Here is a 25,601-nt window from a genome sequence, read left to right as displayed (position 1 = left end):
TGAGTGTTGAATTTATTAATTTTTTCTGGAGCTACTGAAATAATCCTATCATTTTTCCTCTTCTTCAATTTATATGATATATTGCACTGATTTTCAGACATTAAATCCTTGTATATTGCTAGAGGTGATTTGCTAAATGTTTTCATATCTATGTTCATAAAGGCTATTTGGTCCATAATTTTCTTTCCTTGTGATGTCTTTATCTGGCTTTAGTATTAGGGTAATACTGGCTTCAAAAAGTGAGTTTATAAGTACTTTTTCCTCTTCTATTTTCTGAAAGAGGATGTACAGGATTGGTGGTGTTTTTTCTTTAAATGTTTGATAGAGTACTTTTTGCTCTTCTATTTCTAAAAGAGGAGGTATAGGATTGGTGGTGTTTTTTCTTTAAATGTTTGATAGAATTCATCAGTGGGACAATCTAGGTTATACTTTTCTTTGTGGGAAGGTTATTAATAAATTTATTTGTTTGGGAATAGTCTATTCCTTCTGAAGTAGGTTTTGGTATTTGTGTCTTTCAAGGTATTTTCCATTTAAGTTATAATATTTTTCAACATGTTATTCATAATATTTCCTTATTTTTGTTTTAATGTTTGTTATCACCTGTAGTGAAGGCTCCCTTTCATTCCTGATACTTGTAATTTGTGCCTTCTCTTTTGACTTATCATTCTAGCTAAAGTTGTCAATTTTGTTGATCTTTTCAAAGATTTACTCTTTGTTTTCATTGATTTTTCTCTATTTTATTGATTTCTGCTCTGATCTTTATTATCTCCATTCAGCTTGCACTGGGTTTAGTTTATTTTTCTTTTCCGATTATCTTATATTTTTATGCCTTTCTCCCTTCCTATTATAAGCATGTAAAGCTATAAATTTCCTTCCAAGTCTTCCTTAGCTGCGTTCCATAAATTTTGATATGGTGTTTTTATTTAATTCAAGGTATCTTATTTTTACTGAATTTCTATTTTTGACTTACCAGTTAACTAGAAGTATGTTGCTTAATGTCCATATACTTGGGGATTTCCCAGGTTTCTTTCTGTTATATGTAATTAAACTGCACTGTAATCAAGAAGATTCTCCGTGCAATTACAAACATTTTAAAGGTTTGTGGCACAGTATATAATCTACCCTGGTATTTAACCATTTTTAAGTGGGTACCACTGCCACTATTTTCAAAATTTTCATCACCCCAAACATAAAGTTTGTACCCATCGAATAATACCACCCAGTGCCCTCGAGCTGATTCCAACTCATAGTGACCCTATAGGACGGAGTAGAACTGCCCCACAGAGTTTCCAAGGAGCACCTGGCAGATTTGAACTGCCGATCCTTTGGCTAGCAGCCGTAGCACTTAACCACTATGCCACCTGGGTTTCCATCAAATAATAACTCCCCATATTACCCTCACCCCAGTCCTTAGTAGCCTCTCATCTACTTTATTCCAGTAAATTTGCCTATTCTCGATATTTCATGTAAGTGGAATCATACGATATTTATTTTTATGTCTGGCTTATTTCACTTAGCATAATGCTTTCAAGGTTAATCCAGGTTATAGCATGTATCAGAACTTCATTTCTCTTTATGGCTGAATAATATTCCATTGTATGTACACATCACATTTTGACTTCCCATTCATATGCTGATGTACATTTCGTTGTTTCCACCTTCTGGCTACTGTTAACAATGCTGTTATGAACTCTGGCATACAAATATATGTGTTAGTCCCCATTTTCATTTCCCGTGGGTATATACCTAGGAGTGGAATTGCTGGGATCATATGGAAATTCTATGTTTAACTTTTCAAGGAACCACCAAACTGTTTTCCACAGCTGCTGTACCATTTTACATTCCCATTTGTTGTTGTTTTTAGTATTATTATACCCATCCTATTGGATGTGAAGTGGTATGTCACTGTGTTTTTTGATTTGCATTTCACGTTAGGAGCCCTACTGGTGCAGCGGTTAAGCACAGAGTTGCTAACCCAAAGGCTGGTGATTTGAACCCGCCACATGAGAGAATACCCGTTGATCTGCTCCCATAAAGATCACAGCCTAGAAAACCCTATGGGGCAGTTCTACTCTGTCACTAGGGGTCATTATGACTCTAGATCAACTCCACAGCACCTAACAAGAAGATCAGGAAAAAAAAGCAATGATATCTGTTCTCACCACCTTTATTTAACGTTGTACAGGATGCCCTAACAAATGCAATTATGGCTCCCAGTGTTGGGATCCCTGATTAACTACTAAGAGGTATCAGGGAACATTTGGGGGTGATGGGAATGTTACAAAATTGATAATACAAGCACTTGCATGACTATATATGTTCACCAAAATTCTTCAAACTCAGCATTTAAAATAGCTGAATTTTATTATATGAAAAATCTATCTTTATAAATCTGAGACTATATGGAATAAAAGATCCTTTTCTTATTTTCTAATAATTTCTATATATGAAGAGGTATCTAGAAGCCCGTAATTTTGGGTTTTACATCCCAGTTTACAATTCCTAAAACACCACTTAATATTATTCCTTCAGTTCTTTTCAGTCTCTCCTTATGCAGCTCAAAATCTCTGTTTCAGTCTCCGGGCAAGCGATAAAAATACTTTTATAGTACTGGATTAATTTCTGGATCTTACCTATTTTGTTTTTTTTACATTTTATATTGTGAATTTATTAAATAAAATTGTTGCTGATACAAAAAATGGTTAGAAAAAAATAGCAAACTATATTATACAAATTTTACAGTTTTTTTTTAAAATGTAAGGCCAACATGGAAGTAGGAGACATAATGTCGTCAGGGACAATTCAGCCTTTAGTAAAGCTCACAGAGCTGTTTCAGGACAAAGTCTTTTCCAGCCGGTTGTTTAAAAAACATAAAGGAAAAAGTTAGGGAGAAATCTTCCTAACCTTGTGACCTCTGAGTAGAAAGGCATTCCTACTTTAAAACACAGCAGAAAAGCAGTATGAATGGGTCAAAGTGAGTTTATTATAAGCTGTACTTAGAATGAAAAAAAAAAAACAAGCCTACCATTTTATGCATTTTTACTTTATAAAAAGTAAGCTACTTAAAATATTCATTCTCCTTTTACATAAAAACATGTTAGGTAAGTTGTTAGTTGCCACTGAGTTGGCAACCTTATATATAACTGAACAAAATGTTGCTTAGTCCTGCACCATCCTCACAATCGTTGCTATATTTGAGCCCATTGCTGTAGCCACTGTGTCAATACATCTTAGTAAAAACACACTGATGTGTAACATTTTAATGGTTTCTCAGTTGTTTCCCAAGCTACATACCACTCTACTAATTCCACTCTCTAAATCAGTACTACTAATTCACTATAAAATGTTAATTATATTAATCAAAGATCAGGGAGCACCTAATAGGCCCATTTTAGGCCTTGCCCCAACACACAATAAGGAAATAACATCTGATTTTCTCTAGAACAGTAGACATTAACACTGAATACTCCAATCCTATAAAACATTACATTTTATAGAGTAATAAAAATAACAGCAGAATTCTGCTGTTGTTGAGTCATCTGTGATTAATGGCAACCTTATGTACAAGAGAAGAAATGCTGCCTGCCCTTGTGCCATCTTCCTGATTGTTGGTCCATTTGAGTCTACTACTTAAAGTCAAACAGCTTTACTCCTAAGTGATACATCTCAATATTGTATACAGATACAGAAATTTAAAAAACAAAAAAAGCAGAACTCAATATATGTGCATTTGCCAGATAAAGAAAACAAAATCCTATTATGGTAGATAAGCATTTTTCATCAATTCCTCATCCCCCTCAACACACACATACACACACTATTTTTTTCCATAAACCCCCTTCAGTTACATAGTTGTTGCAAGGTGAGAAACTGTCTCAGATGGTGATGTTTGTAACAACTCCCCATTTAATGTCACTATATTTTTTAGTGTTTTTTGTTGTTTCCTTTTGCAATTCAAGTATAGTTTAAAGCCTATAGCCTTGTTACCCAGTGTGTTCTACAGACCAGCACCATCAGCAACACCAAGGAGCTCGTTAGAAACGCAGACTATAAAGCCCCACCTCATACCTACAGAATCAAAATGTGCATTTTAACAAGGTTCCCAGGTGAACTGTATGCACATTAAAGTTTGCTAAACTCTAACGCACTGGACTTAATACCATTCGGAAACAGAAGAAAAAACAATTCCTTTAGAAGATCTGCCCCTACCAGATTTTTATATAAGGTAGGGAGAGCCAAGGATTGCATACTTACTGCACAGCTATCACAATTCAAAGTTTAAAGCTATTCGAAAGTTTTCAATTAGCCAATAATTACAAGACATAACACCTAAGTTTAAAAAAATCATACATTATGTTTACTCCTAAAGTATATGTATATATGTTTAAGACAAAAACATTTGTAAGTGAACACTAATTTTATTTCATTAACTAGCCTAAAGAGTCCACAAAAACTGAAACTTTTTGGTCAAAATTATAATTTAGCTAATGATTATTTAAAACTTAATCAGATTTGTATAATTCTACACAATTATAAAGATGCCTTCAACATACTATAAAATGCAAATATTCTAATGCCAAATGAGGTAAACTGATACCAATTGAAGCATCAAGCTGAGATTGAAATTTTTTTTTCCTACTTCGAATACAGGCAGGAAGCAGTATTCACAACAAATACATTTCTAAAGCTGCAATCTGTTAGCTATTTCTTAATTGGGAAACTCTGGTGGCATAGTGGTTAAGTGCTATGGCTGCTAACCAAAGGGTCAGCAGTTCGAATCTACCAGGTACTCCCTGGAAACTCTATGGGGCAGTTCTACTCTGTCCTATAGAGTCACTATGAGTCAGAACCGACTTTGGTTTTCTGGTTTTATTCCTTAATTGACATTATGATAAACACATAATATTTTAGAAGTTCCATAAACAGGACAGCATGGTTTTTAGAGCTAAATGTTGGGAATTTTCTCCTTTGAGATATAAAAATATTACTATCCTGTAGGCAACATTCTTTTTTTTTGCTGTTGTTGTTTTATGTATGTTTATTTATTTACTTTTGGTCTTCCAACCTTAGATTAAACCTTCCATTTTCTTGCTGGAAAAAAACTGAAGCATAGAGAGGTTAACATGGTCCTTAACAAGTCTGTGCAAATACAGTACTAAAACCAGTAAACAAAGTTTCTGACGAAGAAAGGAATGTTTTTTAACTTTGTTGTTATGGTGAAACACATATAAAAATATTTGCCATTTCAAGTTGGACGGGGATGCGGGTGAGGAGTGAGCTTCTTGGATCAGGTGGACACTTGAGACTATGTCGGCATCTCCTCCCTGGATGGGAGATGAAAGGGTAAAGGGGGTTAGAAGCTGGCAAAATGGACACAAGAAGAGTGGAGGAAGGGAGCGGGCTGTCTCATTAGGGGGAGAGCAATTGGGAGTATGTAGTGAGGTGTATGTAAGTTTTTGTGTCAGAGACTGACTTGATTTGTAAACTTTCACTTAAAGCACAATAAAATTTTTTTTTTAATTTGCCATTTCCACCAGTAATATTTTTAAACATTTTGTAAAGTAGTAGACAGTACTTTTTCAAGTTTGAATTAGAGCTTTGAACCAGTTTGTTCCAGTTCGAACCCCTGCTGAGAATTTTTTTTTATTGTTATTATGCTTTAAGTGAAAGTTTACCAATCAAGTCAGTCTCTCATACAAAAATTTATATACACGTTGCTATATATTCCTAATGGCTCTCCCCCTGAGACAGTATACTCCTTCCCTCCACTCTCTTTTTGTGTCCATTCCGCCAGCTTCTGACCCTCTCTGCCCTCTCATCACCCCTCCAGATAGGAGACACCAACATAGTCTCATGTGTCTACTTGATCCAAGAAGCTCATTCTTCACCAATATCATTTCTACCCCATTGACCAGTCCAATCTCTGTCTGAAGAGTTGGCTTTGGGAATAGTTCCTATCTTGGGCTAACAGATGGTCTGGGGACCATGATCACCAGGGTCCTTCTAGTCTCTGTCAGACCATTAAGTCTGGTCTACTTACAAGAATTTCGGGTCTGCATCCCTCGGCTCTCCTCCTCCCTCAGGGGCTCTCTGTTGTGTTCCCTGTCAGGGCAGTCATCGGTTGTAGCCAGGCACCATCTAGTTCTTCCGGTCTCAGGCTGATGTAGTCTCTGGTTTATGTGGCCCTTTCTGTCTCTTGGACTCATAATTACCTTGTGTCTTTGGTGTTCTTCATTCTCCTTTGCTCCAGGTGCGTTGAGACCAATTGATGCATCTTAGATGGCCCCTTGCTAGCATTTAAGATCCCAGATGCCACCCTTCCAAGTGGAATGCAGAATGTTTTCTTAATAGATTTTATTATGCCAATTGACTTGGATGTCCCGAGAACATGGTCCCCAAACCCCCACCCCTGCTACGCTGGCCTTCAAAGCATTCAGTTTATTCAGGAAACTTCTTTGCTTTTGGTTTAGTCCAGTTGTGCTGACCTCTCCTGTACTGTGTGTTGTCTTTCCCTTCACCTAAAGTAGTTCTTAGCTACTATCTAATTAGTGAATACCCCTCTTCCTCCTTCCCTCTCTCCCCCTCTCGTAACCATCAAAGAATATATTCTTCCCTGTTTAAACTATTTTTTGAGTTCTTGTAATAGTGGTCTTGTACAATATTTGTCCTTTTTGCAACTGACTAATTTTACTCAGTATAATGCCTTCCAGATTCCTCCATGTTATGAAATGTTTCACAGATTTGTCATTGCTCTTTATCGATGCGTAGTATTCCATTGTATGAATATACCATTACTTATTTATCCCTTCATCCACTGATGGACACCTTGGTTGCTTTCATCTTTTTGCTATTGTAAACAGTGCTAGGCAACATTCTTTAATTAAAAAAAAAAAAAAAATGTACCAATGTTAAAAGAAAAAAATCGTTTATGTGGACCCTAGCTTTAGCCAGTACAATAATTTGAAAATATAAAGACTATTGTTGTTAGTTGCCTCAGAGTCAATTCCGGCTCATTGTGACCCCACACGACTGGGAAAAATTACATTTTATTTCTTCCTGCTAGAGGAAATGAGTTCTAAAGAGTGCTTCTCAAAACTTAATGTGCACGTGAATCACCTGGGGATCATGTTAAAATGCAGATTCTGATCCAGGAGATCTAGGTTGGGGTCCAGAGAGTCTGTATTTCTAGCAAGTTCTGTGGTGATGCCAAAGTTATCTATACAGCACACTTTGAGTAGTAAGGTTCTAAAGAGAAAGCATAACTTACAACATTTAGATGTCCATGGTTCCCAAAGCACTGGTCTTGAAAAAAGTTTCCAATTAAATTCCTAATGGAGCAATCTAACACTTTTCTATCCTTATCTTGCTTGCTCCCTTATATGGATATTATACTTAATCACTCCATACTCTTAAAATCTAAAAACTTGTTTCCTGGTCTACCTCTCGTTCTTCTTGGTCTTATCCTAATGTTCCTCATACTTACGTGCAGGCGTATTACAAGGATTCCATGCTTGGCTTCCTCCCTTTTATTCTATACGTTGTCCCCGGATCGCCTACATGCTAATGGATCCAACTTCTGCATCTCCAGCCTAGACATGTCTCCAGATTGTAGATCCATATATTCAATTTCCTAATGTCTATTTCTAACCCTAAGTCCCTACAGGTACCTCTAAGCCAAAACATTTCAAACTGAACTGCTTATCAACATCTCCTACCACTACAAACCAGATTTTTCAACTCTGTACAGTACTGACTTTGTGATCAGGACCATCATCCACTAATTTGTCTGAACTAGATTTTAAGACTCTATCCCCTCTCCCTCACCAAGTTCAGCTGATCTCATCTTCTAAGTATTTCTCAAATGCCACTGAGAAATAATCCCATTCCCTTCTCTGGCTGGATCGTTTCTGATCTGGTTACCACAATAACCTAACCAGTTTTCTTCCTTCCAATCTCATTTCCTCCCTCATACCTATCCTCTGCACTACTATGTAATCTGGTTACCACAATAACCTAACCAGTTTTCTTCCTTCCAATCTCATTTCCTCCCTCATACCTATCCTCTGCACTACTATGTAATCTTTGCAATAACGTTCCCCTCATTAAAGTTCACCAATAACCTCCTATTACGTTTAAGAAAAAGTCCTAATTTTTAGCACATCATATAAACCTCTTCACGGTCTTGATTTTGTCTAGCTCTCTGGTCTTGACTCAAAAGCACATACTCTTATCACATCAAGCTCTTTCCTACTTCCTGAAAGTACCACTTTCTCTAACGCCTCTGTGTCTTTGCATAAACTACTACTCCCTTTGCTTAAAATTGTCCTTTCACTACTTCCTTACCTAAGTACCAACCTTCTTTCAAGACCCTACTCAAGCAACACATCCTTTAAAATGCCTTTTCTAATCACTTCAAGTTAGGCACTCCCCTATAGTGTGAACCTCCTTATTATAGTGATCTCCCTATGTGTAGCTCTACTCTAGTATTTATCAAACTGTGTTACAATTGCTGGTTTACTCATCTCCCTCACTGGTCTATGAGCTACTTGAGCTTATCAATTAGTCCTTTTATGAACAGAGTGCCAAGTACATGGTAGGTTCTCAAAAAATGTTTGCTGAATAAACTACTTTGAAATATACTCATGAGTAATTATTATCGCTAAATATTTAAATCTCAATGTTTCTAAGGTAATCAAAAAATTACCTATTCATAGGCTTAACACAACTTCATAACAGAGGTCTCAAAAACACCTAAGTCCAAAACACCCTAGGTATTCGCCTAATTCCCAGCAACCTAAAGGTATCTGTCAAAAATATCAGAAACAAAATCTTTAGCATATTGTTCTAAATGGAGATATTTTAATTTCACTGACTACAGTGTTGAACAAATAAAAGCACTAGTCTCTTCTATGGACGCAGTTAAGAAGGGAGTATGACATAATGGCCTGAACATTGTTCATTGCCCAGGTTTGTATCCTGGATCTTCTACTCACTAACTACATGACTTTGGATAACAATGAACCTCTCAAAGCCTCAGCTTCTTCACTGAAAAATAGAGAGGAAATTGCTTATCTACCCCACAGGTTGTTTCAAATATTAGATATGAATGTGAAAGTATTTCTATAAATAATGAAGTGATAAGTAAATTTTAACTACTGTGTTAGCTTCCATGCCAACATCTGCCAAAGATTTTATAGATATATATTTAAAGTTTCATAGGCTATTCCAGCCTCCTGTGCCCACCCCATACTTCTCAGCAATGACTGAAAATTCATAAACAAAATGAAGTTCCAGGACCACCAGAGCACAAGACTTATTTGACAGTCCTCAATATTCTTGTGTGATTAAAATGTTTAGTGAGAAATATATCTAATAACCTGGTATGTCCTTAAAAAGTTATTTTATAAATCTCAAAGTAAATCTCAAGGTAAGTTGTTGGTACAGTCATTTAAATTTCAGCTCCATTTTTAAAAAAAAATGAATTGGAGGACAAAAATCAGCAGGGAATTTTTAGAGGTATCTTATTAACTATTTAGACTGAGTACTGCCTGTTGATATACAAATTTGATCCACTATATAACAACTAACATGAGAGTTAAAAAGTCACCCTTAGAAAACCAGGACATTTTCCCCACATATTTCTGCTTTATTTCTCAAACATGCTTGTTGGTCTATCAAACAGAAGAGAAAATTTGCTGCATTTTTCTGAACTAAAAAAGTGATAGAGCATGTTAATTGTGCTCTCAGCAGTATCTTTCCTCGCTCTATGGGGACTTACGGGATGATGGACTACATTAGGAGAACTGTTTCAGTTTCTTCTGCAGTATTTATAAAAATATGATTCCTTAAGCTTCAACGGGCAAAACGCCTTTAAAAAAAATATAAGAAAAAGAAAAAACAAAATCTACTACAAAAGTCAGCACTTCGGTACCTGATTGTGGTAACAAGGCCAAAATCCAAGACGAAGCCCTTTATTGCACATCGTGTTCCATCGTCTTGGGCAGCCCCATCTTGCGACCTCTCCAGATTGGCTGCTCCTGCTCTCTCTACTGCAGAGAGAACTTCAATTAGAGAAATTCTGAAGCTCATAAGTCTAAACTGGATACTCCCCTCACTGGAGGCATGGATGGTAAGACTCACTAAAAAGATTCAAATTAGAGAGGTTTTGAATAAATCTAAATGGCTTGAAACCACTGTAATGCAGGTAGCTGAGAGTCTTATTATGGAACAGTCTACTTTACCTAAAAAAAAAAACTTAAGGGAAAAGAACGGCAGCAAATTACTAGATAACCTGAAAAAACAGGCTATAAAATCATAAATCCCTAAAAAGTGAAATATTCTCTACAAAACTTGTATGGAATTTATTATACATATAGTACAAAATTTTACAGCTGACCATTCATAATACCAATGACAAAAGCGAGCAATAAAAAAAATGGACACATTATTAATTCCTTTTTATGCCCTAAAATAAGAACTTCATTGAAAAAAAAAAAGTTCAGTTAAAAAACCACTGGTTAGGAAGGAGAGGTTTCCCTGCTGACTTAAGCCTAGCTGCCCAAGCAAGGCTTCAGAAAGTGTCTTCACCTACAACAGTGCGTAGGCAGGAGGAGCAGAGGCTATGGCGGTCTTCCTAGTGACACTTCCAAGTCACATATATAGGGTATGTTTCTGGGATAGACTGCCAACAAGTTACTGAAAGAAGAGAAACAAAAACAGCAAAAACCTGGCAAATAAATAGGCCAATGCCCTCATGTCTTTTACTATGACATATAAGATTAACTCTTAACTAAAGTTATCTTGAGGCTATTAAATCTGTATCACATCCTCCACGGTAGCATTACCTGATTTGTAAAAGACCAAATAGTTTTCTTCCAGCTGGTTTTCCAAAAAGACTTGTAATAATGTGTAATACAAATCATTTCTTAGACCAAGCAAGTAACAAAACCCACCCCAAAGAACTTCAGCCATTAAGATTTTTCAGCAAGAGAAAAAAACAAACAATTTGAAACACCTTTCCCACCATGAATTTTTATCAAAAAGTGTGCTGGTATGTACTACGCAATAGAAGGTTAACACTATTGAGATAATGTAACTGTATTTACTAAAAAATTTAACAATGCTTTTATCTTACCTGAGTGTGAAAATTTGAAATGGTGGTTGTTTCTATATCTTTCTTGCCCAGAATTTCCATTTTCACTGGTGTGTTGGGGAAATTAAAAGCAAAGTAGTCCAAGAAGTCTGGGAGATAAGCAGCTGCTCCATGCACTATTGCTAAAGCATAGTACGCAGCATTTTTCTCATTTTCACTGAATGTCAAAGCAAGAAACTCTTCAGAAAATCTCTCCATCTCCATTGGAGACAAAAATGAGAGTTCATCCATGTAAGCATGAAGGACAAGAGCACCACCATTGGACTGGTGTTCCTCATGAATAAAATTGCTAAATTTAGTACCTGTTTTTAAGAAATTTCTACGAATAGAATGCTCCTGGTGAGTCATAAAAGGTGTTTGTACTCCCTGGGGTACCCGATATTCTTGCATGCCCAAATTTAATCGGCACAGCTGCTCATCTTTCAGATACCTGAAGGACTCCTTATTAACTCCTGAAGTGCTATTTATTTGTCCTTGGGTGAGGACTTCCTTACTGATGCGGGTCAGGCCAGCGCAGACGGTTTGTACCTCCTTATTATACATTTTAAGGCGTCTTCCTCGCATATCTTCTCGGTGTTTCTTTTTCTTTTTCTTCTTTATTTTCTTCAAGACAAAATCATCAGCTCTCTGGGTTTTACCATTTTCATCTGGTGTTTCTGGCCACAATAATTAAAAAGAAGTTAGTTGACAGGCCTAGTGTCAAAACACAAGCTTCTTAAGGTATTTGATTTCAAATTAAATAGCCTATTCTCAATTTCCCCATGTCATTACAACTTAACATGTTTAAAAAATGAAGGGGACAAAAATCTTAAAACACAATAATATTCTGGGTTGAAGACAATGCTAAAAAATAGCTAACGCAAGGGTAAGCATATAATTCAATATGACTTGCAATCAAAACTAAAGAAAATATTCGAGCAATTCCATATGTGCCATACTTTATGGAATATCTGTTTGGTAACCATTGTAAAATCTATATTTAAACTCATCATATTTTGCTGTCAGTCTACAAATTACTATGGTACATACAGGTAAATCAAACAAAGACAAATTAAGCCATAAGACACCATTTTTGCCCGTCAAATTGGCAATGTTTTGGGGCTGGGGTAGGCATTCTCATACACTGATGCTGGGAATATACACTGGTAAAACTGGCACCATGTATCAACAGCCCTGACAATATTTATAACCCTCAGGCTCAAAAATTCCACTTCCAAGTGAAAATTACCCTCAGAAAATAATTGAAGATACACAAAGATGTCCATAACCACATTATGTTAAACAACAAAAACATGGAATTTGCTAAAGATCTAATAACAGGAGGCTGATTAAAGTCTGGTAGTTACATACTATAAAATACTATCCAGTTACATTATAGATTAAAAGAACTGACATACGAATTACAAGGTTTAAAATGATTACATTGTCATTATTTCAGAAAGCCTTCTCTAACAACTCTCCCCTACCCGATTGGGATAGCTGCTCCAGCATGCTACATGCTCCTATTGTACTGCCCCTACCACAGCACTTATCACACTCTGTGTTATTACATATTTAATTTTCTGTCTCTCCTCTAAACTGTAAGCAATCTAAGGTCAGAGGCTACTCACCTTTCTTTCCAGAGCACCTAACACATGTACAGTCTGATCCCATTTTTATAACAGTAAACATTTATTCACTCAAACATTTACTAAGCACCTACTAAGTACCAGTTACTCTTCAGTGCACTGGAGATACGGCACTGAATAAGACAGACGGGATCCCTACTCTCTTGGAGCTTATAATCTAATTGGACAAGAAAAAGAAAGTATCAAGGAGTAGTAAGTGATGAGCAGGCTACACTAGATGTTGGGGAAGCTCTCTTCAGGAGGTGGCATTTAGGCTGAGTCCTAAATAATAAGATAAGCCAGGCATGTGAAGATCTAGGGAAAAATACTCCAGGGAGAAGGAATAGCTAACAAAAGACCTAAAGAGAGGAAAAAGTCTGGCTGATCTATATGCATTTTATATGTGACCAGCACAGAAAAAGATCTGGTGAAATGTATGCCAAGGTATTAATGGTGGTTATCTACGGGCAGTAGGATTCTAAATATCTAGCTTTCTTTTTTTTTATCTGTATTTTCTGATTTTCTATAATACACATGTATTACTTCTATAATTAAAATTATTTTTAATTTTTAAAGCATTATCATGGGCTGACAAACTCAATATATAATGGCATCTTTAATTTACTAGCTGGAAAACATAAGTATCAAAAAATCTTTAGGATTAAATATCAGGTATAGTCCTGACCAACCTTTAAGCGTGATATGATATTTACTATATAGAACTTATTCACCAAACAACAGTATTTCTGACATGATTCAAGTAATTCAGTGTTAATCCTACTATTATTATCTGGGAAGAACCAAGTTCGATAAATCTTACAGTAAAGAATATACTTGGTTTAACATGTAAATATACATTACAGTACTCTAGGCAAAATCATTCCAAATCAAATATTACAATTATGAAACCTTGTAAAGAAAATATTTAGGAGTGCAAGTCAAAGACTTTAAAGTGTATAGATACTGAATGACTTTCATTCTGTTTAAGAACAACAAAATGAAAAACGCTGCACTGGAAAAATCCCTTGTAATGAAGCTGAGATCATGTACCAAAGTATACATATAACCAGTTTGCATAAGTTAGTAAGAGAAAAAGCAATCAATCCTTTATTCTACATACAAATAAATCTTTGAGAATTAGTTAAAACACTTAGTAAGTCATTTATATTTCTTACCAAATAAAATTAATCTAAATGCATTTTCCCATGTATCAAATCAGTAATTTAGGCAATCCTCCCAAGCAGCTAAATGCTAATGCCATTAAATATAAAGGTTAGACCAATTTTAAAATAGTCACCTAATTACCCTCTGCTAAATGTTTCAGAAACTTCAAAGAAAAAAAAGAAGAAGAAAATCTCTCTGAATATATTCTGTTATTTTAAGTTTTCAGAAGAGGTATTTGTATGCAAAACATGAACTGTGACCTAGATCTGCCAATGAAATTAACACCAAGAATGAGCTGCCTTGATTGTAACACATTTTCTATATTACTATCAGTTTACCACTGTATTTCTAACATGGCCAAGTCTCTGTGGGTTTTATTACAAAACTCATTTATATGAAAAACATTCAATTAGTCCAACATGCCCCATCTCAAAAAAGCACTGTACAAGAAAATGAAAAGGACATTAAATTGACTATAATCTCCTATGTCAGCATGATAAAAGTTTAAAATATGAAATAAATGTTAATCTTCCTCCTGCCTAATCCTATTTTTAACATTTTTACTCTCATTTAAGGCTAAGATTTAGAAAGCTCAAATTTCACCTTTGTGAAATTTAAGACTACCTGTGTCATACTAGCAAATGAATTTCCATAAAGAAACAAAAAAATTTTTTTAATTATGTGGCGGCAGCTAATTGATAATGGCATACCTATTCGTAAGTTTTTAAAGGTTAGTACAGTAAGTCAGCCATCGCTGCTTTATAAGAACGATACTGACGCTGCCTTGCACTGAACAAAAAAAGTTATTTAAAAGTCAGTGTCTAAAGTATTATCTTTCCATTTCTGGTGTAGCATTTTAGTTTTCTGACAAGAGAATGTATTCAGGAAGTCACATTTTGAGTATTTCCCCATAGTGCAAAAGTTAAAATTTACAGACATCAATTCTTTATAGGAAAAGAGCCAAGCTTCACTATATATCTGTGGTTAAGGACCATATCTAGAAAGCTTTTACGTATCAAATTGTGAGATTAAAAAACAAACTTTCTACATCAAAACCTTAAATAATACCATTCTTATTCCTGAACTATACTTTAGAACTGAAAAAAATGTAATATCCTCAATTTCTAAAAATCATGATGGATAATAAAAAGCAAAATAATTAAAATTTTTTACATTTTATTAATCACATTAAAGAAAAGGGCTAAAGTTATTTTCTGAAAATAAATTACTTTTGGTGTTATTAAGAGTTGTTCCAGTTCTATATAAAAACCTAAGAAGAAAAAACAAAAAACTGCTCTTTTTCAAGGCCAACTTTTAGTGTATCGCTGTGTGTTTATAACACTGCCTTAGTTTACCCCCCACCCTTCTATATGAAGGTGTTTAAAAGTGGCTGGCTGGATTTAAATCCCTGTTACACCACTTCCCAGCAAGATAACCTTGTACAAATTAATTTCTCTGTACCTTGTACTCTGTATCTTAGGGAAAAATATCAGTACCTCCTCATAAGATCAGTGTACATATTAAATCATATAATGTATACAAAATACTTAAAGTACTCAATACAAGTTCACTGCTATTATTACCCCAAAATAGCTGAATTCTACGAGCAGTATGGTGTGCTAATTAAAAGCATATGCTTTACAGTAGACCTAGGTTAACGTCCCAGCTCCAATGCTTACTAAGTCTCTGGGTAAGCTCTTAAAAAATCTCCTGAAACCTCAATTTTCTCATATTAAAATGTTATTAATACTAGTATCTATCTCCCCGGGTTACTCTAAGGACTAAATGAGACAATGAATATACGGCACTCATCACAGTACTCGACATGAAATAAATCTCCGTCATTCCTTGAAATAACTGGCAAAGACTCTGGGCTACCAAAACTACTGCTGGAAACGACCCACCCAGAGTATAAATGTAGTGTACCAAATAAGAATCACACAAAAAAGGAAAAAAGGAAAAAAAAAAAAACCTTAGAAAGAAGGAAGAAACTATATTCACTGAGCATCTGCTAGGGACCACATATCTCGTTTCAATCCTCAAACAAACCAGTGAAGTGGATAAACGCTTCCTTTTTACAGAGATGGAAACAGAACCTAAAACAAGATGTGTCACTTATATTGGGTCACAAAGCAAGCAAGTGACAGCCAAGATTCAAACTCTATTGCCTGACTCCAAAACTCACAGTCTTCTAATAAACTGCACTTTTTGGCTCCACTATCAACTCTCCCCATAACACTCACCTCAAATGACCAACTAAGATTATCTAATTACAATTAAGGGACCTGAGGTGGCTTGGAAGAGCCTCCAATAGAAGGAGCATTACTTCATTTTACAGATATCTAACCGAGTGTCAACTACATGATTATTCTACATTATCACAAAGATTGAAGTCACAAGAGAGCCAATGGCATTTTTTACATTACACAAGTGCAAAAATTTTCAACTCCTTAAAGACTCTGCCTTTCCCTAGGAGGACAGGGATAAGTATCATTCCCTAAGTTGTCGCTCTGATAAATGAGCAACTAACTGTTCATATTAGTTTTCTGTGTAACCCCAGTGTAACTTTCCCACTCCTTTAACCAAAAACAATCGTTTCTGGATTTAAAATTCCTGCCACTAGGTTTTTTACATCACAGAGAATTTCCATTATTTGTCTGACTTGGGAACACTTCCCCAGTGACAGCAGTTGAACAACTGGTCAAAGATGGAAAAAAGGAGAAAGGAAGGCTGACTCAAAAAAGGCATACATAAAAGCAGTCCTGTCATTTAACGACATTGGGGCAAAGAGATATAGGGATTAATCCCCCCCTTTCTTTCCTTTCAAAAAAAATTAAAGTATGATTAAAAGTGTAAATTTACTAACCAAGAATAATACAAAGGTATTTCTTCTTTTGATGGGTTTTTTGATGAGGAATGTTTGTTCATGCTTTTATGAGTAATAAGAGGGAAAGAAAGTATTATGATTTCAAATGACACAAGTAACTTGTCAGTTCAGTTAGACTCAAGCCTGTTGCTTACAAGAAATTAAAAAAAAAAAGCTTTTTAAGTATATCTTTGCTAGCTTATCAATTCAAATGTGCCTAGTGAAAAGTGAAAAACCAACTGCATCGTGAGTCAAAAGAACTGGGTTCTGGATTCAGTTCTATCACTTACTAACTAGAAAATTTTAAGCACGTCACTTAATCTCTTTGAAAATCATTTTACTTCCTGTTTTACAGATGAAGCAAGTTGACCTTAGCCATTTACAGATTAAGTTTCTCCTCAACTATTCATGAGCAATTCCAAACATCTGGGATTAGTAATAATTTGTGATTATCCTATGTATGAATATGGATTGACTGCTGTTGAGCTGGAGTGTAGGAACTTGTCTCTTAGCTAAATGACCTGTCTCAGGGGTCAGCAACTTTTCCTGTAAAGAACCAGACATTACGCTTTGCAGGCCATATGGTCTCTGTCTCAACTACTCCACTCTGCCACTGTAGTATGAAAACTACCAGACAATACTTAAATAAATGAGTGGGGCTGTGTTCCAACAAAACTTTATTTCTGGAAACTGAAATTTAGATTTCACATAATATCACATCATGGGTTTATTCCCCCCACCCCAACCATTTAAAATGCAAAAAACATTTTAAATGGCTGGGAAAAAAAGCTTAACTTGAGAGCCATACAAAAACAGGTGGTGGAACAGATTTTTGACAAAGATGCACAAGCAATTCAATGAAGGAAAAATAGTCTTTTCAACAAATGGTGCTGGAGCAAATGAATATCCACAGGCAACAACAAAAAAAAAGAATCTCAACCTAAACCTCATAAAAAAAAAATTTTTTTTTTTTTTTTAACCTTGTGCAAAATTAACTCAAAATGGATCACAGATTTAAATGTAAAAGGTAAAACTAGAAAACTTTTAGAAAAAAAAAAAAGAGAAAATCTTCGGGACTAGGGCTTGGTATCAGACATGATATCAAAAGCAAAATCTATTTTTAAAAAAATCAGGAAATCCAGTGTCATCAAAATTAAAAACTTTTGCTCTGTGAAAGACCCTGTTAAGAGGATGGAAAGATAAGCTACAGACTCGTAAAAAATATTTGCAAACCATGTATCTGACCAAGGACTTGTATCTAAAACATATAAGGAACTCTCAAAACTTAAGTTATAATAACAACCTAATTAGAAAGTGGGGAAAAGACAGAGACATTTTACTGTTAAGGATAGATGAATGGCAAATGATCACATCAAATCATGTCCAATATCACTAGCCATTAGGGAAATGCAAATTGATCATGATGTGCTATCGCTATATAACCTATCAGAATAGTTAAACCAAGAATAGTGACAATACCAAATATTGGCAAGGGTGTAGAGAAACTGGATCTCTCACACACTGCTGGTAGGAATATAAAATGGTACAGACACTGCAGGAAATAGTTTGGTAATTTCCTGAAAAACTAAATATACACTTACCATATGACCCAGTAATTAATTCCCAGAAAAATGAAAATTTATGTCCCCACAAAAACCTGAACATAAATGTTCATAAAATCCTTATTCATAATAGCTAAAAACTGGAAACAATCAAGATGCCTTTCAATAGGTGAATGGTTAAACTGTGGTATATCCATACCATGGAATACTACTCAGCAATAAAAAGGAACTAGTGATAAAACAATTCGGGTGGATCTAAAGGACATTATGCTGAGTGAATGAAGCCAATTTCAAAAGACCATACACTGTATGATTCCATTTACATAAACTATAGAAATGAAGAACAGACTAGTGATTGCCAGAGTTTAGGGATTAGAGGATGATGGAAGGAAGTACTTTTGACTATAAATGGTTAGCACAGGGAAATGTTTGCAGTGATGGAATAGTTCTGTGTCTTGATTGCAGTGCTGGTAACACTAATCTACTCCTGATAAAATAATATAGAACTATATATACACACTGAACCAATGTCAATTTCCTGGTGTTGACATTGTACAAAAGTTACGTAAAATATAGTCATTGAGGGAAACTGGTAAAAGGTCAAGGCCTCTCTGTACTATTTTTGCAACTTCCTATGAATCTATAATTATCTCAAAATAAAAAGTTGTAACAAAAACAAAAATAGGCAGATTTTGCCAACTCCTGAACCTATGTGATGGTCCAACATCCACAATTTCACAGAATTAAATATAGGATCACTTAAATTTTCAATTTTACTTGACTGTATTTTATGGAGAATATTATTAAGTATATGAAAATCTGAGGATAAAGCTAAGATGTAGCTCTATAAATAACAAGGGTCTACCCACTCCCCTTATTAATCTTAGAGTTATTTCAAGGACCAAGCATGATCAAATAATAAAAACCAGTATTAACTGAGTGCTTACTATGAGCCAGGCACTGTTTTAAGTGCTTTCCACATATTGCTCCATTTAATCCGTATAACAACCTTGTAAGGAAATACTACGACCTCATTTTACAGACAGGAAAAGTGAGGCAGAAAGAGGTTAATGCAATTTGCCCATGGTCACACGGTAAGTGGTAGAGCCAAGATTTAAACAGATTGACTCCAGAAACATGCCTTCTACATACCACTGTGGCAAGTATAGAGATGTTCAAAGAAAGGGGGGAAAAACGTACCTGGTCAATGTGTGGAAAAGCCTGAATTAAACAAAGTCAAACCAGTTCATTTTCTGTAGGGTTCTCAGAATCTTAAAAATGCTAGTATATGTCATGTATATAGTATGTGGTTTTCCCTGAATATATTCAGCTAGGGAACCCTTTTCCCTCAGAATATAGTCTGGGTATATAACCCAAGAGTCTCTCAGCCAAAAATTAAAATGTTGAAATGGCCTGATCTTAACCCACTTTTCTTCTTCACATATTGGCAAACTACCAATGCTTTGAGCTGCACTATTCCAATGTGGTAGCCACTAGCCATATGTGACAATTTAATTATAATTAAAATTAAATAAAATCTAGTTCCTCAGTCACACTAGCTACATTTCAAGTCTTTCACACTTGTTTCAAGAGTCACATGTGGCTAGTGACTATCATATTAGATAGCACAGATATAGAACACTTCCATCACCAGTGAACATTCTATTGGATAGCACTGTGTTGTTAGAGGTTTGCTTTTGTTTCTTTTTAAAGAGAACAGGGCCTGTGCAATCTTCAGAGAAAATACACTGTGAATTATTATGCGCCATTGCCATTTCCCCCTCAAAAAAGGGGTTAGTCAGAGATCCCTGATGACCTAAAGTCTCCCACTGTCAATATGATGTCAAGGCACAGAGAATAGGTAAGCAAGAGTGGAAAAAAGGAAAAGCAAAAAGAGAAGGCAACGTTGCACATCTGGGAATTGAAGCCTGTACTGGGATTCAGGAGATGAGGGTTCTACTCCTTATTTTGCCTGTGATTCATTGGGAAAAAAAAATTTTTTTTAAACTTGGTATTAACTGACTTGACTGGACAAGTCTCTTCCTACTTTGGGCCTCAGTTTCCTCTTTTATAATATAAATTTAAACTGAATGATCTCTAAGATTCCTTCTAGCTCTGCATGGTTAAAACACACACACAGTAGAAATGAGAAGGTGGAGAATAAAAGTAAAAATAAAAGAGCAGGATTACTGCATACTGGTGGTGGAAATGGCACTCCTGTCAGCTGCTACAGTTCTATTCCTGACGATAGGACTTGGCTATCACCAAAGAAAGAGAAATTTAATTCAGTACTTAGTGAGCAATTATTTGCAAACTGCAATACCTGGAAGGGCAACAACAACAAAAAATGATTAGCCCTAAGTTAAGACAAAATAATCGGAAAGAATGCAAGACTAACGAAACTTTAAACTGAAATGCTGGTTCGTTAACATGTGATAGCCTAACTGGGCTAGAACTAAGACACACAGAAGCATCCTAAAATCTTCTTGAGGATATACAATTAATTACATAAAATCATATACAAATTACATAGTCAAAAATTCATACCGTTTCTTCCACAAAAAAAATATAAATGCTACCCATCACTCAGAAACGGGAAAATATTAGTTTTGGCCAACCTAATTTCTCAAAAAAAAAAAAAACTTCTCTAGAACCCACAATTAGGTAGTCCTACATTTTCTGAGTTAAATATTCCTTATTTTAGTGTTACTGGAATTAAACAGACTCTCAAACTGTTGTACTAGGCAGAATAAAATGCAACTGCACACTTTCCACTTTTTGGAGGAATTATGGGCTCTATTTCCTAGGATCAAAAGAGAGAGAAAACCTTCCCCATCCCTATTCTAAGAACAAGACAGTCAATATATGAAAAAATGATTTTTACTTTTAAGTAAAAAAGAACCAAGAAAACGGTCTGGTATTTTACCTTGCAGAAGCTAAGGGAACCAGTGAGTCGTCTAACCTCTTAAAGAATTCAAACTCATTAGGGCGGGCGAGGGTGACTACTTAAGCTTTCCAGCAAGGAAAACAGGGATAAAGGATTTTAGCGACAAACCTTTACTTTAGAAAATCAATTTTTAATATCCCACCTACTAATCCGATGCCAAGGACCGCGCGGCGCGGAAACCCTGCCGAATTTGAAAACAAACGTTGGTAGAGGCTCCGGGACTGGTAAAGGGGGCTGGTAACTGACAGCTCGGCCTCGGAGCAAGAAGCCTCAAGTAGGTCATAAGACTGTGTCAACGATCTGAAATCCAGAGTCCACCCCGGTGGGCTTAGGGGGCCAGTGCAGCAGGAGATAAGCAGAGGTCTGGCGTCTTTCAGTACTCAAGGGGTGCTATATCGGAACTTAGACCTAGAGCCCAAGCCTGGGGCAGTCTGCCTGCTCTCACCTCTCTTGGGGGCCTTGATCAATGGCACCCCCCCACTCCTCTCGCCGTTTTCCTGCTTGTCCTTGTGCTTCAGATCGCCCGGAACGCAGGGACTAGGGTCACCATCCGGGCCGCGGTGGTGATGGTGCCTGTGCCGCTCCTTGTGGCCCTTATGTTTTGGCCCGGCCGCGCTCACCGTCAGGGGCGAGAAGGTGAAGAGGGCCGAGGTGCCCGGGGCCGGGAGCGGGGCAGAGACAGCGGGCCCGGCGGGTGCCAGCGAAGGTGGCGGCGGAGGCGGCAGAAGCAGAGGCTCAACAGGGCCTGAAACGGTTGGGACTGCATTCGTTGGCGGCAGCGGCCCGGGATGTTGGCGGCTACGACGCCGCCGGTGAGGGGGCGCGAGAGGGGGATCCTGGCTCGGCCGCCCCCGCTTCTCCTGAGACCCCCCACTGCTCGCCCGGCGCTGCCGCTTCACACCCCGCGCCGAGGCCCCAGCATGGGGCTTCTCCTTCCCCTCTTTGTCCGGCTCCTCCGGCGCCGCCACCGCCCGTACTACGCGAACAGCTCCGACCTGCGCAGCCATTTCACCCACAAACACACATTTAAATGGCCCGACCGCCCCCCCGTCCGTGAATCGCGCAAGCGCTGCCTGCGCACGGCCCGCTGGGCATTGAAGTCTCTCTCCCGCCCTACGCTTCTCGGCTGCTCTCGGGGTTGAGCTGAACATGCCGGAAGCGGCTGTTCTCTGCGCTTCTCCGCAGGCCTCTCCCACCAAGCTTCTTTTGTAAAGCAGCCTGGGCTGCGCAAAGCCTCATGGGACCGGTAGTTCCCCCGCGCCCCCCGCCTGTGAGTGGAAGGTCGGAAAGGGAGCGTGCGCCGAGTCACGCTTCGGGCTGCGACGCAACCGCCACTGGGCTGCGAGTTGCCGCCAACCGCTTTAACGGCCGAAACAATATTAATGGCTTTTGGAGTCTGTCGGCGGGTTCCCATTATCGTCTTCCTGTGCCCGTTCATCATTTTACACGGAGTAGGTGGTCTCCCTTGTAAATTTCATAATTCCTGTCATAACCTTTGTGAGGTAAAAGAATCTCCAGTCTTGACTAACGATTAAATGAAGGAGTAGGGGGAATTAAGTAATATACAAAGTCAGGGAGATTTTGCTTTAAAATATAATCGGGCCGCAATTCAGAAATTCATGAAGATGTCTGAAGCATCTTCATGGGTATTGCTATGGTTACAGCTGCAGGCGTAAAAAGGCAGGTGCAAGAACTGCCTGGGAGCGTAGAGCACGGCCCCACCTCGCCACTGAGTCGCATCCTTCTTTCTAATGCCTATTAAGGTAGAGAGCATCATTTATTTTTAATACATCCTTACAGTTACAAAAACTTTTGATGGAAAACCGTGTTTTAAAAATATTTTTAACGAGGTATTTTGCAATTTTGAGCTTGCATAAAAAAAAATTTTTTTGCATAAATAAGAAAAATAAGAAAAAAAAAGTATCCATTGGAGAACACTCCAGATACCGTCATCGTTCACAAGGGGGGATGGCTGCTGCTCAGAAATTCATTTACAATGTCGTTGGTCACTTCAGATTTTATCTAGAATTCTTTTGATATAATTGGTCCTATATGGAAATATTTGACTGACCGTAAAGTACTCAGCGGATAAAATTACTGTGGTTTGGTGTCACAAGTGCCTAGACAAACATTACTTAAACCAAGTGAACACTACTCCAATAAAGTTAGCTTAAAAATAAAAAGTTTATTGAGTTTTGCGTACATTGTACTACAATAGTGATGTAACAGTTTTTCATTCAATTTTCACTACCAATTAAGATTCCTAAAGAAAAATGTTATAGAGCAAATGATGTTTAAGTAATAGCTTCTAAAAGTTAAATTTTGTTGAAAATAAAATTGTTAAATCCATTAAAGTCAGGTGAATCTTTTGTAATAATTACTAACTTACCTGTTATGTAAAATAGATTTGAACTATCAGATTTTCTTAAGTCAAATCCATAATCATAGAAATATTTTTTTAAACTACCAGTGCCTTTAGTTGGTTTTATACGTTTCACATGTTTTACAGGGCTTTTCTAATGAAGAAAATGCTACCAAAAGATAGCTAAATTCATTGGTTATGCTTCAATAATTGGAAATTGGTATGTCTAAAAACAATGATTAAGGTCATATTTACATATTTTATTCCTTTAGTAGGAGTCCCTATTTAATGGTCGATGTAGGGAGCTGAAAGGTTGGAGGTTCCAGTCTACCCAGAGGTGCCTCAGAAGAAAGGCCTGGCAATCTACTTCTGAAAAATCAGCCATTGAAAACCCTAAGGAGAACAGTTCTACTGTGACACACATGGAGTCACCATGAGTTGGGGTTGACTGGACACCAGGTGGCACTGGTACTGGTGTTCCCTTAAATATAGCTTCTCTTTTTCTTATTCCTCTAGTTTCTCAAACATTTGAAAAAGGTGCTCAAGGTATACTCCGTTTAGGCAAAAATAACTCCCAGGGAATAATTATTGTCACAGCAGCAATTTTGTACTGTAATCACGAGGTAAGTTTTTTTTTTTTTTTTAAACACTTCTTACAGTAAAGGAAACCTTGGTAGCATAGTGGTAAAGAGCTACGGCTGCTAACCAAAAGGTCGGCAGTTCGAATCCACCAGGCGCTCCTTGGAAACTGTATGGGGCAGTTCTACTCTGTCCTACGGGGTCACTGTGAGTCAAAATCGACTTGACAGCAACGGGTTTGGCTTTGGTTTATGGTAAATTCTAAGAATGTAGAAATATAATACTTGAAACCCAATTCTTAAAATCTTTTAAAGTGTATACTGTGTTTATGTAGAAAAGTAAAATAAAGTAAAAAAAACAAAACATTGACATCAAGTCAACTCCAACTCATAGAGACCCTATAGAAAAGAGTGGAATTGCCCTATAGTGTTTCCAAGGCGTGGCTAGTGGATTTGAACTGCCAACCTTTTGATTAGCAGCCTCAAGTCTTAACCACTGTGGCACCAGGGCTCCATAAAAATAACTTTTTTCCAAAAATGAAAAATAAATCCATTCTAAAACAGTGTGTTTCTCAAAGAGCATACTCATATAAGCACAAGTGACACATTTTATTCGCTATTTCCAACCCAGGGTAAATGAGATGAAAATGCTCAACTTATGGCATTTATTTGCATACCGCTTTTCTTTTAAAAGCTATTCAACACATTAGCACATTTTCATTGTTGATATTAATATAGACCACACTTATTTTAGTCAGCAGTATTCTAGTAGTTTTATTTGCAGATAAACTTGCAGCTTTGTTGTGGTTGCGTGCCGTCAAGTCAATTCCAACTCATAGTGGCTCCACGTGCCAGAGGAGAACTGACCCATAGGATTTTTTTGACTGTCATCCATACAGAAGTAGATCACCAGGTCTTTCTTCCTGGAGCCGTTGGGTAGGTTCGAACCATCAGCGTTTCAGTTAGCAGCCAAGCATGTAACTGTTGCCTAAATCCAAAGTAGAATTAAATATTCCAACTTGGTGGTGGTTTCCTTGGTCCTTTGGGTTTTGAAAAACGGTTTGCAAAACCTAGAAATAAAAAATAAAATTTAATAAAAAGAATAAGATTTTTATATAAAATGAATTCTTGAATATGTTATAATACATGCAAACATATTTTGTAATGTATGTTTTATAATGTTTGCAAATACATGAATTTTTTTCAAAAGGTTAGGCGGCAGCTTCGATAAATGTAGTAATAGATTGTAAAGGCATTATACTAATTAAAGTTTAAATGATAACAACAGAATACTAATAGCATTTTAAATTCGTACAGCACTTACAATTTAATAATGGTAATAACTGGAAAAGCTCTGGTTATA

General features: G+C 36.8%; 2 protein-coding genes across 5 annotated transcripts in view; both read right to left on the bottom strand.

Moving 5' to 3' along the window:
* The window catches only part of RSBN1 (round spermatid basic protein 1), a 52,440-nt gene extending 29,958 nt beyond the window's left edge, over positions 1-22,482 (bottom strand). Inside the window, exons 1-2 of the mRNA XM_003409414.4 lie at positions 21,744-22,482; positions 11,135-11,808 (exon numbers count right to left, since the gene is read on the bottom strand). Coding sequence (XP_003409462.1) covers positions 11,135-11,808; positions 21,744-22,449 — 1,380 coding nt within the window. The 5' untranslated portion in view covers positions 22,450-22,482. The remainder of the gene's footprint in view (positions 1-11,134; positions 11,809-21,743) is intronic.
* Positions 22,483-24,254: 1,772 nt separating this feature from the next.
* Positions 24,255-25,601, bottom strand: part of PTPN22 (protein tyrosine phosphatase non-receptor type 22) — a 56,626-nt gene continuing 55,279 nt past the window's right edge. For all 4 annotated transcript variants that reach the window (XM_023547489.2, XM_003409591.3, XM_023547488.2 and 1 more), the window contains one exon: positions 24,255-25,308. In XM_023547489.2, the coding sequence (XP_023403257.1) occupies positions 25,244-25,308 (65 nt within the window). In that variant the 3' untranslated portion in view covers positions 24,255-25,243. The remainder of the gene's footprint in view (positions 25,309-25,601) is intronic.

The sequence above is a fragment of the Loxodonta africana genome, chromosome 3, assembly GCF_030014295.1.
Source record: "Loxodonta africana isolate mLoxAfr1 chromosome 3, mLoxAfr1.hap2, whole genome shotgun sequence".
Lineage (NCBI taxonomy): Eukaryota > Metazoa > Chordata > Mammalia > Proboscidea > Elephantidae > Loxodonta > Loxodonta africana.
The sequence above is the reverse complement of the archived record's forward strand: the minus strand, read 5'-3'. Positions and strand labels throughout refer to the sequence as shown.